The sequence below is a fragment of the Odocoileus virginianus genome, chromosome 17 (genome assembly GCF_023699985.2).
Source record: "Odocoileus virginianus isolate 20LAN1187 ecotype Illinois chromosome 17, Ovbor_1.2, whole genome shotgun sequence".
In the NCBI taxonomy this organism is placed as follows: Eukaryota; Metazoa; Chordata; class Mammalia; order Artiodactyla; family Cervidae; genus Odocoileus; species Odocoileus virginianus.
Window position 1 is genome coordinate 34,492,880 of NC_069690.1, and position 14,620 is coordinate 34,507,499.

The following is a 14,620-nucleotide window of genomic DNA, read 5'->3' on the forward strand; positions in this document are numbered from 1 at the left end:
CCTAGAGGCGGTGTGTACCCTGGAGCGGGGCTCTGGAGTGAAGTGGGACGGAGAGGGCATCCAGGATTAAGGCGTCGGGAAGCGCTTTCCCACCTCTGCTGGAGGTAGACACTGCGCAACCAAGCAGATCAGTTAGTTCTCTGGAGACTTCAGGGCCGCTTACGTGCCACCGCCGAGAGGCAGAGGAATGGACTGGATGACCTTCCTACACCCGTCATCCCCCCACTCTCACCCCGACTCCCTGGCGTTTTTCGCTCTCCCAAGGCTGCGTCACCCACGCCTCCTGCCGAGTTGGGTGGGTGTCTCAGCTCCCTCCCGGGGGGGTTTCAAGGAATGCAGTGGGGAGGGCAGAGCGGTTGCTGCCTCCCAGGTTGCCCTTTCGCCGAATCTGGCACCTAGTTGTGCAAATGAGGCCGGGCTTTTTGCATTTCATGCTAATGAGCAGATCCTTGAAGAAGTGCCTTTCTCTCCTGGCGGGAGTCTCTGCTCTCATTCCGGCTTGCGCCCAGCGCCAGTCTTGAACTCTCAGTGGTCTTCTGGGAGAGAGGACTATTTATTACAGTATGCCCTCAGAGTCTGACACCTTTTTCCCTCTGGGCAGTCAGCAGTCCGCCGAGTTGGCTTGCCCTTCCCAGACAAAATCAGGGAAAGAGGCCCTACTCTAATCACCCCCCCCCCCCCCTTAACAAAGAAAATGAAGCCAGAAAGGCTTGCCTAATCCAATGGTCAGGTTTCCTGAGGGTCAGCAGACCGCACACCTTTATCCAGCACCCAGACCATCCTCTAACCCCTATCTCTGGGTTGAACTTTGTTCTAGAACATACCCATAAAGGGGGGCAGATAACATGCACCATCAGGGCAAATCATCCCTGAGCTTGGGGCCACCTAAGGCATCCAGACTCCTCTGCAGGACACCAGGGGACTCTGACATCCTTATCAGATGCTCACTGTTAGTCTGAGTGCAGGAGGTAAGGAGGGAGGCAGGACCCACAAAGAAGGCAAAGGAAGCCATGAAATCATCTTTAACTCCAAAGCCTCAGCTCTGACATTACCTCCTCAGGGTGGCCTTCTTTCAGCAAGTATTTAGTAAGTATTATAGTACCTACTAAGTGCCAAAGTGCTGAGGACACAGTACTGGGTCAGGCCAGAGTCTGTAATCTCAGAGGACTTGGCCCAGCCTGGGTTTATGCCTCTATTTATGGCAATGAAATGGTTGTATTCCCCTCTAGGCTCTATGTTCCTTGAAGGTAGGGGCTATGTCCATTTTGCTCATCATTTTGGTGACACATAGTAAGTAGGTGCTTAATAAATCTGTTAGATGAATAAATAACCTCAGGCAGACAAGGGGAATGGGAGGGATAAGAAATTCCTTTCTCTGGGTCTCAGCTGGTCTGTGTCTAAAACCTCCTCTGATTTTAGAGGAGAACCCCCAAATAGACCCTGCTCCACCAGCCCTTTCAGCCCACTCCCATTTACACCTCCCCCAAGTTTGGATGGCTCCCTCAGAACTGAGAGAATCTCCCCATTGGTGATGCCCTCTGTCCAGCAATGAAACACTGTCCCATTTAGTCACCTCACAGCCTTGGGAGTTGGTGGCTGGGTGGGTGCTGGGAACTGGGTGGTATTTTTCAGATAAGGAAACTGAGGGTCCAGGAAATGATGGAATTACTTAAGTGACGGCCCAAACTACAAGGCTTTGTCTCCAATGGCCCTGGCCCACAGCTCCTCCAGGACGGTCCTACTGGCAGAACAAGGAGTATACTCAAGAGGGACCAGAAAAGGAAAAGAGAGGCTGAAGACTTAAAACCCCACATTTGAGCAAGACTTATGCTCAGTTGTGCCCTCTTTAGAAAATGCAAGCACTCCTAAGAGAACTAACACTTTAAGGTCCTAACTCTCCTCAGAACTCATTTACCAACTCCCATTTTCAGGTGTGGGCTTCCTGATCACTGTTTGTAAAGAATCCACCTGCAACGCAGGAGACGCTGGTTCGATTCCTGGGTCACGAAGATCCGCTAGAGAAGCGATAGGCTACCCACTCCAAGATTCTTGGGCTTCCCATGTGGCTCAGCTGGTGAAGAATCCACCCGCCATGTGGGAGACCTGGGTTTGATCCCTGGTTTGGGAAGGTCCCCTGGAGAAGGGAAAGTCTACCTACTCCAGTATTCTGGCCTGGAGAATTCCACGAATGGGGTCACAAAGAGTCAGACACAACTGACTTTCACTTTCACTTTTATTGTCAGGTGCATGCCTGATACCAGGGCAAGGAAAAGAGGTGAGATGAGAAAGAAGACTGGATAAAGGGGCACTGTTGTTGGTGGCGAGTTGCTGAGGTGTGTCCAACTCTTTGGGGACGCTATGGATTGTAGCCCGCCAGGCTTCTCTGTCCGTGGGATTTCCCAGGCAAGAATACTGGAGTGGGTTGCCATTTCCTTCTCCAGGGGATCTTCCCAATCCAGGGATCGAACCTGAGTCTCCTGCATTGCAGGTGGATTCTCTACTGCCTATCCACCACAGAAGTCTGGATGGAGGGGCAGAAAACACCAAATGACTCTCCTTTATAGCTAGACTTCCTGGGGGAAGAGGAAGCCTTAGTAGTCTTTATTGTATGCCAAAGACCCCAGAAAGAATGAGATGTGTTGGATGCTTTCAGGCCAGTTTTCTTACCCTCTCTGGGTCTTGAACAACTATTTGCATGAAGCAGAAGATACTTACCTTGCCATCTCATTCATGAGGGTCAGTGGGACAACTGAGTTAAGAGGGCTTTGCAAACTGCCTAGACATTTTCAAAGCCAGGGCTGGGGCTGAAAAAAAAAAGGCCACCTGTGCTTTACCATGCTCCACCTTCCCTCCTTGGGCTTCCCTTGTAGCTCAGTTGGTAAAGAATCCGCCTATAATGCAGGAGACCGGAGTTCGATTCCTGGGTTGGGAAGATCCCTTGGAGAAGGAAATGGCAACCTACTCCAGTATTCTTGCCTGGAGAATCCCATGCACTGTAGCCTGCCAGGCTCCTCTGTCCATGGGGTCACAAGAGTCAGTCATGACTTAGCGACTAAACCACCACCCTCCCTCCTCATTGCACCCCAGACCAGGTTCTGCTTGTCCAGACTTCCTGGCCAGGGTGAACAGGCTTCAGCCAGAAAGGGCTAGCTGACCTTGTTGGCTGGAGCCCTAATCCTCTCCAGATCGGCCGGTGGCAAGCCACCGGCCCATCTGCCCATACCCAGGTCCCAGTGACCATTTGTGGCTGTGATTAACAGTGTGCAAGGGGTGGTGATGGTCCTGAGCAGAACTTGAAGTGATTAACTTCAGTCTCCCAGCCCCATCCAGCTCCACTCCTCCCCTCTGCTGACATCCCCACAAGCAGTGGCCCCATTCAGATCTTATCTCTAGCAGCCTCTCCTGGCTCTCTGTACTACTTGGCTCTGGGGCTAGAAGGGTACCTAGGCTCATCAGACCCCCAAAGGGCTCAGGGTTGAGGTGCAGCCCCATTACTCTGTACTTGCCCTTCCCAAAGAATGCTTCTAGTCCCTTCTCCCTGGAGGAAAACTAGATGGGGTTTCCAGCACCTGTGAAGGTGTTGGTGCCAAGGATGAATCTTGTGAACATCTCCCAACACTGAGGGAACAGAAGGAGATCCCAGGCAGGGAGAGGTTGTCCCTGCAGCAGGAAGTACTCAGGTTTGGAGAAGGACTTCCAACCCAACAGATGCTCCAAGTGAAAGAAAACTCTTTCCCTGGACTGACATATATGAAATCAGGGGGATGGACAATACAACTTCCTGTGGGAAGGCTGGGAGCTGGAGACATACCCCAAAAGAAATGTCTGTGGTCCTGATAATGGGAGCTCCTATAATGAACCAGAAAATGTGCAAATTCCATGCAAAATAAAAGCTCATATGGGCATCTCCAGCTTAAAATTGGAGGAAACAACGGGAAGAGAGGCAGTGTGCCCTTTCTTAACCCTGTCTGAGGGCAAGGACTGGCCTTTCTCCTCTTATGTGCAAGTCCACACCCCACCCCCATTCCTGGTGACCATTACCAGTCCCCTGACCTCAGCTTCACTCAGGTTGAAATGACAATGGAGGGGGGCAGAGTCAGTCTGGTGACCTTTAAAGGTAAAAGAGGAATCCAAGAATGCAGGAGGGTCATCTAGGGGCTCCCAGAAAAAGAGACCCTGAGCTGCTGGTTCCCATGCTGGAGCCTGAGGCCCCTCTCTCACAAGCAAGGCCGAGGCCCAGAGGTTACCGCGGGACACTGTTAGGTTTATTCCAGGGTGAGTGGGTGCTCAGGGGGGAGCAGCAAGGATGGCCGAGGTCACCTGTTGACATGGTGCCCGGGGGTGGCCAAAGGTTCTGCAGGGCCTTGCAGGGCCTGAGTCTCTGGTTGGTTGGGAAGCTCCACCTTCTGCCCCAGCCCAAGGTAGGGGAGGCAGTCACTGATGGAGCAGTTTCCGTAGTTCGCAGGGCTCGGTGATGGGCATCGAGCAGGCCTGATTCTCACACACATAGGCAGTGGCCCGGTCTTCTAGCCGCCGAAGGGTATTCAGGAAGGGCAGCTGGCGGGACAGGAAGCTCGAGGGGTCCCCATCAGCCAGAATCAGCACCTGGGAGAGAGGCAGAGAGAGTCACCTGGGGCCACCCAGACACCAGCAGGACCCATTGGTGGGTTTCTTCTCCAAGCCTTCAGAGGAGCCAGAGATACCGGGGAGCTGAGGAAGTGAGGGGTCCCAGGTAGGGGAGGCCGAGAGTGGGGCTGGGCTCAGAGACCAAACCTTGTTAGGGATGTAGATGGAGTGGACACACTGCAACAGAGCCTTGGTATCCTTGGCCTGGGGGTCTCCACAGATCACAATCTAGCCAGAACAGAAAGGTAACTCCAGTGACTGATACAAAGAGGCTGGATCCAGACCTAACAGGCCCTCCCCATCCCCCTGCCGCCCATCCTATATGCCTAAGAAGAAATGGGGACTCAGCATCCCCCAGATCAGCTGCCAGGAGGCTGCATCAGATTCACTGCTCAGCAGGTGAGAACATGTACACATACACACACACACACAAATGAGAATACGCTAAGTGGCAGGGTCATATGTAGCGATAGAGATACACAGGGACATGCACACACGGTCAGAGACACCAGCACACACACATAAGACTTGATACACGGGAAGACACACAGAAACACAGAGAGCCACACACAGGGAGACACAGAGTCATCACATATACACAGAGCTGATGCCCACAGAGAGGCAGACACCAGACACACATACACACATAAACACACACACAGAGGCACAGATATACAGGCAAACATACAAATATAAGCAGGCAAACCTAAACATGGGGCATACACATACAACCAAGCGATCATGTACTGGTGATCACTCACCCCAGCACACACCGAAAGGCAGGCACACAGTCACACACCTCCAGAGTTATGCAAATCCAGATGCACACACACAGCAATAATACACATAGGGACATACAGCCAGAGGCATATACCTGCACACACTGCACTGCTGACCCAACTACACCGACACACAGAGGCACACAGACACACATTTCAGCAACCACAGGGATCCATATTTAACCCTCTCCTCTGAGAACCCTACTCAGAGGAACTCACAAAGGCACCTGCTCATGATGGAGACCTGCCTCAGACACATTCAGACTCTCCGGCCTGAAAAAAGCAGCCTTACAGACATTCCCTTGGAGACACACATTCACACAGGGCTACACACTCATGGACCTGAGCTCTGGGGACAGCCCCAGGAACTCCACTCCATGCCTCCACTGCAACCCCAGCTTCCCTTCCACCCTGGGTCCCAGCCCAAGGGCCCCACCTGCTTGAGGGTCTGCTGGTGGGCTGAGAGGGCACGGACCATCTCAGGCAATGCCACGGGGACACGGCGCATGCGCTCGGAGAAGGCGGTCAATAGGCACACACACTTGTCCATCCAGTCCTTGTGGCCCGTGAAACCATGCAGCCGAAGCAGGTTGTGGGCCGACACAGAGTTGGCACTGGGCTCTGCGCCATCCTGGTCTGCAGGGGACAAGGGAGGGAGGGTCACTGGGTCCCAGGACCCTGGTCCAGGACTGTTGCCAGGATGGCAGGGGGATGGGGTGGAGTCCCTGCCCACTGGCTCCTGTCCCAGGTCTGAGAATGAATGCCAGGCCCAGCAGTAACTGGCCCTTTGCACTCTTACATGCTTCCTCAACTCCACCTGCCCAGACTGAGCTGTTGCCCCCCAGGGTCCCGCATCTCCCAACTGAAACCTCCACCTGGCCACCAACTGCCCCTCCTTCCAACTTCCCCACCTCCCACTTCTAATCCACTGTGAATCTGCAGGGTCTGTGACCAGAATAGATCCAACCTGACCACTTCTCCCATCTTGTGCCTCTGCCTTGTCCGGACCTTCGCCATCACTTGCCTGGACTGAGCACCACTCACGGCTTCCTACCCAGCCTCCCTGTCTCCCCATCCCTCCTCTACCGTCGGTCAGAGTGATGCTCTGAGATCTAAACCAGAGCAGATTGCAACCAACTCAAAACTCACCAGAGCCTTCTACTCCTTGCCACATTTGTAAGACCCTGCAGGGATCCAGCTCCCTGGGCATCCTCCCCTCATACTGGCCTCTGCCCCTCTGCCCTCCAGGACACAAGCTGCCCATTCAGAGCCTCTCGGGGGCTGTTCGCTCCACCTGAAATCCCTCTCCTGCTCCTGCAGGACCACATGGCTCTATCTTGTCCTCCAGTCCTTGGTTAAATGACACCTGTACAGGTTTAATTTGACTTCCCTGCTGAGTTGGGCCCTATCATTGTTCTGTCAGGGCCCTTTCAGTCATTCAGTTAACATTTATTGAGCACCTAATTACATACCAGACATGCAGGAGATCCTAGGTTTACAGCAGTGACAACATCCTGACCCCAAGACACTTAAATCTGGGTGCCGTTAACAGACTAGATGCATCAGGTGATGCTAAATGCCACTGAGAAAAGTCAGGAACAGGGAACACAGTGGGCAGCTCCTACTTCTCCATGGCACTCACAATTTTAATTGTGCATTTGTGTGTGCAATTTTGCTTTAAATAGTACTGTCTGTGCATTGTCTCCCTTACTGCCTAGGAAGCCTTATGAGAGTAGGGATGAAGTTGGCCTTGTTTAGTCTATCTAGGCATGTCAGTTACTGTTACTAAGCATGCCCACAGAATAGCTACATTAATCTTTGTGTCAACCATGTAAGGAAATGCCACTATTAGCTCCATTTTGCATATTAAGAATCTAAGGCTCTGAAATGTAAAGAGACCAATTCAAAGTCACTCAGTGCTAAAGATGTAAGCCCAAGAGGGCCTGGGCTCTGCCCTTGCCAGCTCTTCACCACCACACTGCACTTACTCCTCCCCCAGGAAAAACCAAGCCCAGTTGGGTCCAGTACCCCAGGCTAGCTCCACACCCTCACTGACCGTCCTTCAGACGCAGCGGCAGGCCAGCCCCCAGCTCAGCCTCACTGCAGAAGTAGCCGCCGCCCTGGGAGTCCCAGAAGAGCCTGTCCTGTGTGTCCTGCAGCCGCAGAGCCCACTCGAGCCATGCACTCTCCTGTGAGGCCTCGTACAAGTCCAGCAGGCCCCTCACCACGAAGGCATAGTCCTCCAGGAAGCCCCAGCAGGGCGGGTTGCTAGGGGGACAGGCATTGGGGAGGGGACAGGCCAGGAAGAAAGGCACTTTCACAGAAGAGGCCCTTTTCACATGCTTTTATTTAACCCTCAAAATCTAGCTCTTGGGTAGGTCCTGTTAGCCCATTTCTCAGATGAGCAAATGGTCTCAAGGAGGGTAAGAGCTCACAGTAGGCAGAAAGCAGAACCAGGACTAGCACCTACCCAGAGGGGAGGAGAGGGGCAGAGAGAGACCTGGGATGCCTAGGGAGGCAAGCCTTCCTAGGCTGCCTGGTACCCTACCTGTGTTCCACAGTCCCACCAGCGCCTGCATAGCAGGTCCGCATTAGGCGGCCACTGGCCACATCAAACATGTGCCGCTTCAGGAACTTGGCACCATTGATGGCATAGTTGATCACCCTCTCCTGGCCCAGAACAGCCCCAGTCACAGCAAAGCCAGACACCATCAGTCCTGTAGGTAGGAGACACAGGTGGTTGTGACCCCGGCCGGGGCCCTCCCGGTATGTCCATCCCAACCCCCCAAGCTCTGACATCTCCCTGGAGCAACAGGGCAAGTGCATAAGAGTTTAAGCTCCAGAGCCAGGCAGGGCTGGGCTCCTGTCTCTGTGTGACCGTGGTTGGATTACTGTAGGCTTCAATTCACTCATTTGTAAATTAAGGACAATAAACCTGACAAAGAAAAAATTAATATTCAGCAGGTGCCTGACATATATAAGGGCCCTTGTGAAGGGGAATTCAATATACGGATCAGGCCTCAGACACACCACCTCACCGTTCCAGGCAGCCAGCATCTTGCTGTCCAAGTGCGGCTTCGGCCGATGCTTCCGGGCCTGGAAGAGCTTCTCGAGACCTGAATTGAGTAGGGTTCGTACGGCCTCCACGTCCAGGCCAAAGCGGGCGGCAGTCAGCTCCAGCGAATACCGGACGGTCAGCACGTTCTGGCCCTGCAGCTCCCCCTTGGGGTCCTGAGAAAGACAGCTCTTGACCGAGGGAGTCCACTGGCCTGCATGGTTTCAAGACCCCTCCTGTGATCTCAGCAGTCCTCACCTGACTGGGGCTGATGTTGCCAGTCTCCGTGAGCCCATAGTGCTTCATGAGGAGCTGGCCTGAGGTCAGAGGCTCGGTGGCACCTGGCACAGGCTCAGGGAGGAGTTGCTGGACCTCCTTGACAGTCCACACATAGAAGGCGCCCTCTTTGGGCCGCATGCCCCGCTCCGGGGGGGAGTCTGCGTCCTCTGCACTATAGAAGCCTCCAGACTGTAGGGAGGGGAGAGTTGTCTGGCCCCTCCCTTCAGGGCAGAGTGGAGGCCCCGAGCCCTCCCGCAGCCAGGCCCGCCTGCCTCAGTGGACACACACCCGGTGACTCAGGTTCCGAGCGACGTACTGCAGGATACCTTTGGCCACTTCGGAGTAAAACTCATCACCAGAGATCTGAGTGGGGAGGAAGGAGGTTGTAAGCAGAGGTCTCTAGGTACGAGGTGGGCAGTAAGTGTTCTCCCAGGGGGGCAGGGAGGGAGGCTGGGTAGTGAACATGAGACTGAATTAGGGGTGAAGCTAAGGGGGAGCCACAGGTCACCAGGAAGGCCCTGGAAGGGGCAGCCAAGAGCAGGTGGACAGGCTGGGTCTCCGCTCAGGGCTGGGGTCAGGGGTCACCTGGAAGGCTTGTGAATAGGCCACCGTGAGCTGTGCCTGGTCATACAGCATCTTCTCAAAGTGGGGGACGTGCCACTGGCGGTCCGTGGAGTAGCGGTGGAAGCCCTGTGCCAGGACAAACATGGGGCTGGAGGCTGACCCCATGGCCCCACCCCGCTGCCGCCAGCCACCCTCTCCAAGGAATGCCTGGGCCCCCCCCGCCTCACCTGCCCCACGTGGTCTCGGATACCCCCGTTGGCCATCATCTTCAGGGTATGCAAGGCCATCTGCTGGGCCCGAGAACCGTCCTGGGTTAGCCGGTGGCTGAGCCAGTAGGAGAACAGGAAACTCAGGATCACTGTGGACACCAAGAACATGCAGGTTAGAGAATAGGAAGGGCAGGGGGCTGAGATCTGGGTGATCAGGACTCTGGCCAGGCTACGGTTAGGGGTTCACTCAATAGGCAGTCTCTCTGTATAGGCTAGGTCAACCCAGAGGACAGGTGGTAATCACCAAGGTCAGCATCAGAGAGAGTCCCTGCTAAGACCAAAAGTCAGAGCTTCACTAGATAGCTAGTGATAGGCAGGATGGGGTTAGGAGGTCACTGGCCAGACAGGAGAGTGGGAAGGAGTCAGGAGTCAGGAGTCAGAAGAGGGCACCGACAAGGGTAGGCTTTGGCAGGCCAGGCCAGGGCTGGAGTAGGCTTGGGGCAGGGGGCATCGACCTGGTGTGGGGAACTTGGGGGCCTCGGCGAAGCCACCATACTCCTCATCATAGCCCTCATCCAGTTGCTGGAAGCAGCGGCTGTTCATGGTGGCAGCGGAAGGCAGCAGCTGGCGGTCACCCATACTGATCGCCGACCGAGCCAGCAGAGCGGTGGTGACCCGCTGACTGTTTTCTAGTAGGGTACTCTTGTTCTGTTTCCACTGTGGGAGGCAGGGGCAGACCTGGGGCTCAGCATGGGGTGAGGACCCCTTGTTTCCCTCACCCTTGACCCCCGGCCCCCTCTATCCCCCAGGGCATACCCACCTGGTCCCGTATCCTCATCAACACCGTGCGGAAGCCAACTCGGGTCAAGCCATCCTCAGGGGGAAAATAGGTGCCCCCCACAAAGGGCTGTAGGTTGGGAGTCAACCACACACTCATGGGCCAGCCCCCGCCACTGCTGGTGGCCTGGCAGAGAGAGGGCAAGGGTGAGGGGAGCAGCCCCATGTACACGGGCCACCACCCATCCAAGGGAAGACCACTCACCTGCACAAAGGTCATATACACCTTGTCCACGTCAGGCCGCTCCTCCCGGTCCACCTTCACGCTGACAAAGTCCTCACTGAGCAGGCGGCCAATCTCCTCATTCTGGAAGGACTCCTCTTCCATCATGTGGCACCAATGGCAGGTGGAGTACCCCACTGGAATGGGGCCACGGGCGCCAGGGAGGACCAGTGACTGGTCAGAGAGGGGCAGCCAAAGGGCTCCAGCTGGGCCTACGATGCCCTAGCATCTAGTTTCCTGGAAGGCCCCAGGCCCAAAGGACCCATCCCCTATCTACCACCACTCCCCTGCGCCCATCCCAGGAATGGTGGATGCAGTACCTGAAAGAAAGATTGGCTTGTTTTCTTTCTTGGCCTTGTCGAAGGCTTCCTGTCCCCAGGGGTACCTAAGGCCAGTAGAGTGGGGCATCACTCACTAGCTCGGGAGGGGGGCAGTAGGAAGACTGAGGGTCTAGCTGCCCCAGGAGGACATCAGGAGAGGACTCACCAGTCCACAGGGTTGTAAGCATGTTGCAGGAGGTACGGTGACTTCTCATTGATCAGGCGGTTGGGGACCTTCTGGGGCGTGGACTGAGGGCAGTTAGTCCGGCTCCCCTTCCCTCCAGCAGGCATAGGCACCGAACTACTGACCGTCACACTTCGGTCCTTGTCCCGGGAGGAGCTACCCCTGGAATGGGCAGGTGGGTCAGGCAGGTCAGACCAGGAGTTCCCACTGCTTCCACCTACACCCAGCCCAGAGGCCCACCTGACCATCCCCCCACCCCCCACGCCCCATGGTACCTCTCCCGGAACTCCCTGCTCCCAGCCCAACCCACCTTTCTGAACCACGGGGGAGACCGTGGCCTTTGTGCTCCCCCTTGTGTTTTTGGGGGGGTGAAGAAAGGTGACTCATTGGGGGCTCCCTGCCAGGTTAGTCTCCCCCAACCTCTCCGACCTGGTGGTGGGAAGGATGATGACTGTGAGGTCAGGGCGAGTCACAATGGGTGGAATGGTCTTTCAGACTCCATTCTCTCCCCCTCAATGGGCCCCACCCAGGGTGACTGTGCTGGAGGTATCTCTGGCATGCCTGCCTGGGTATATGATCTGGGCAGGAAGGCTGCTGGCTGCTGTGTGTAGGACTGGGCCAGGTGAGGGGCAAGGAGAAGAAATTCACTTGGCATCAGGGACCCCCTCACTCAATATCCACCCAGTGGGCACTTCTGGGGGGCCAGGTCCTGTGCCAGATCCCCATTACCCTCAGAGAATCAGTAACTGGCTCTGATCTCAGGGAGCTCGGCCTGGGAGGGGCAGGCCTAAGTAATGACAAGCGCTTGCAGCATCAAGGGCTGTGACAGGCCAGCCCTGAGTGCTGTTGGACAAGGACCCTTGGCCCAGCATTGGGGTTCAAGGAAGGCTTCCTGGAGATGGTGTCAGAACAGAGTTCCTGCGGCAAGTGAGCCCCGCAGCTGGAGGGGAGGGAGAGAAGAGAGGATTACTGGCTGAGCCCGGTCGCAGGAGCTGGCCCTAGTCTGGGGGGAAGGCAGGCATGGGGTGGGGAGGTGACCGGGCAGGCACAGGGGACCAACGCCAGGACAATTGACCCCGGGGCTCCGCAGGCGCCAGGTGCTGAAGCGTGCCCCTCGCCCGCCCGTACCTGTAGCTCAAGGCGAGGACTGGCCCGGCCCCGGGCAGCAGGAAGCCGCGGCACCGTAAGGTCCGCGCGCCCAGCATGGCTGCTGGTGGCGGTCGGCCCGGACGCTGCGGACCGGAAGGGAAGGCGGGAGGGAAGCTGCGACGGGCAGACCCAGGCACCGAACCGGCCGCGGGAGTGTCTTCGCCGATACGGCGGGCATCAGGCTGGTCTCTGAGCGCCGCTCGGTGGCCGATCACGGGACTGCAGACCGTATACTCGGGGCTTGGGAGGACACAGGTCTGTGCGAAAAACTGGGTGGACTCGATAGGACGTAAATCAGGGCCTGCGGGGTGGTAACCCTCTTACGGAGAATATGGAGGCTGTGAGGATGCCAGGGCCGTGGAAAGCCAGAGCCTCTGGTCATTTTTTCCAACCCTTGCCCGTTTTACAAATGAGAAATGAGGTGAGAGGCAAAGGCGTGGCTTTTCCAGGCCATCCAAACTGGGAGCTTCGCCTTTGCCCTGCCCCCTCACCTGAAGGTCCTGCTCAAACCCCACCCCCTCAGGAAGCCTCTGAATAATAATAATGAACCAACTTTCAGGTGCTATCAGGTATTTTACGAGTCTCATTTGCTACCGTTCAGTTCAGTTCAGTTCAGTCACTCAGTCGTGTCCGAATCTTTGCAACCCCATGGGCAGCAGCACACCAGGCCTCCCTGTCCATCACCAACTCCTGGACTTTACCCAAACTCATGTCCATCGAGTCGGTGATGCCATCCAGCCATCTCATCCTCTGTCGTCCCCTTTTCCTCCTGCCCTCAATCCCTCCCAGCATCAGGGTCTTTACCAATAAGTCAACTCTTTGCATGAGGTGGCCAAAGTATTGGAGTTTCTGCTTCAGCATCAGTCCTCCCAATGAACACCCAGGACTGATCTCCTTTAGGATGGACTGGGTGGATCTCCTTACAGTCCAAGGGACTCTCAAGAGTCTTCTCCAACACCACAGTTCAAAAGAATCAATTCTTCAGTGCTCAGCTTTCTTCACAGTCCAACTCTCACATCCATACATGACCACTGGAAAAACCATAGCCTTGACTAGACGGACCTTTGTTGGCAAAGAAATGTCTCTGCTTTTTAATATGCTATCTAGGTTGGTCATAACTTTCCTTCCAAGGAGTAAGCATCTTTTAATTTCATGGCTGCAATCACCATCTGCAGTGATTTTGGAGCCCAGAAAAATAAAGTCTGACACTGTTTCCCCATCTATTTGCCATGAAGTGATGGGACCAGATGCCATGATCTTAGTTTTCTGAATGTTGAGCTTTAAGCCAACTTTTTCACTCTCCTCTTTCACTTTCATCAAGAGGCTTTTTAGCTCCTCTTCACTTTCTGCTATAAGGGTGGTGTCATCTGCATATCTGAGGTTATTGATATTTCTCCCAGCAATCTTGATTCCAGCTTGTGCTTCTTCCAGCCCAGTGTTTCTCATGATGTACTCTGCATATAAGTTAAACAAGCAGGGTGACAATATACAGCCTTGATGCACTCCTTTTCCTATTTGGAACCAGTCTGTTGTTCCATGTCCAGTTCTAACTTGCTTCCTGACCTGTATATAGGTTACCTTTGTCAACATTTATTGAGTGCCCATGAGACACTCTGCTAGGTACAATGGTGGGCAGAGAGAGACCAGGCCATCCCATCCTTGTGTTACTCACAGTCTGATGAGTGAGGCAAAAACTAATCTAACAGCCATACAAATTAATGTACAACCACCCACTGTGAGACGTGCCATGACTAGGTATCACAAGGAAACTTGTCTGGTGGGAGAGAGGAGGGGGAAGGCCTTCCTAAGGAAATCACATTTGTGTAGCAGCTTTCGAAGAGCAAGAGGATGCAATCTGGAAAGGACCTGGGGAAGTGCTGGGGAAGCAGGAGGAACAGATGTGCAAAGGCCCTGTGGCACAGCAGTGAGTCAGGGCTGAGGTGCCGCAGAAGCACAGCTGTAGGACAGACAGCATAGGGAAGAGAAGCGCAGATGAGGTAGTGACGTTGAGAAGGAGGAGGGCAGGGGCCAGGTTTTGAACTGTGAGCAGGAGTTTGGTTACTAATGAGAGCAGAAGGAAGCTGTGGAAGGGCTTTAGTCGAGGGAGTGACCTTGTATTTTGGAAAGGTCCCTCCAGCTTTCTGGTGGTGAATGGACTGTAAAGAGGCAAGAGTGGAAGCAGAAGGGTTCAAAGGCCATAGCAGGACCCAGGAGAGAGCTCTGGGAGGTCTGCACTAGGCAGAGGCAGAGATGGAGAGAAGGTGGTAGACTTGAGGTCAGCAGAAAAGGAAACATCATCAGGATTGTCTATGGGGGGGGGGGGGGTGTGTCAAAAGTGAAGTGCAGAATGGGGCTGGTACTGAGAAGGGGGACACGGAGAGGCTCAAGCGGTCCT

At 54.9% G+C, this 14,620-nt stretch overlaps 1 protein-coding gene across 4 annotated transcripts; it reads right to left on the bottom strand.

Annotated features, from left to right (window-relative positions):
- Nucleotides 1-4,243: 4,243 nt before the first annotated feature.
- SPATA20 (spermatogenesis associated 20) lies at nt 4,244-12,320 on the bottom strand. 4 transcript variants are annotated; one of them, XM_070479300.1, is made up of 18 exons: nt 12,205-12,294; nt 11,806-12,016; nt 11,387-11,505; nt 11,059-11,238; nt 10,893-10,957; nt 10,555-10,709; nt 10,333-10,476; nt 10,028-10,229; nt 9,531-9,661; nt 9,325-9,429; nt 9,028-9,102; nt 8,719-8,928; nt 8,444-8,636; nt 7,954-8,122; nt 7,462-7,673; nt 5,842-6,041; nt 4,774-4,854; nt 4,244-4,605 (listed from the first exon to the last, which is right to left on the bottom strand). In XM_070479300.1, exons 3-18 carry the CDS (start codon nt 11,461-11,463, stop codon nt 4,435-4,437), a joined length of 2,370 nt encoding a protein of 789 aa, XP_070335401.1. In that variant the 5' UTR covers nt 11,464-11,505; nt 11,806-12,016; nt 12,205-12,294; the 3' UTR covers nt 4,244-4,434. The 4 variants fall into 4 exon arrangements, with proteins under 4 accessions (XP_070335401.1, XP_070335403.1, XP_070335404.1 ...); XM_070479302.1 differs by lacking the exon at nt 11,806-12,016 and having other exon boundaries at nt 12,205-12,265; XM_070479303.1 differs by lacking the exons at nt 11,387-11,505; nt 11,806-12,016 and having other exon boundaries at nt 12,205-12,320.
- Between the last annotated feature and the right edge of the window lie 2,300 nt (nt 12,321-14,620).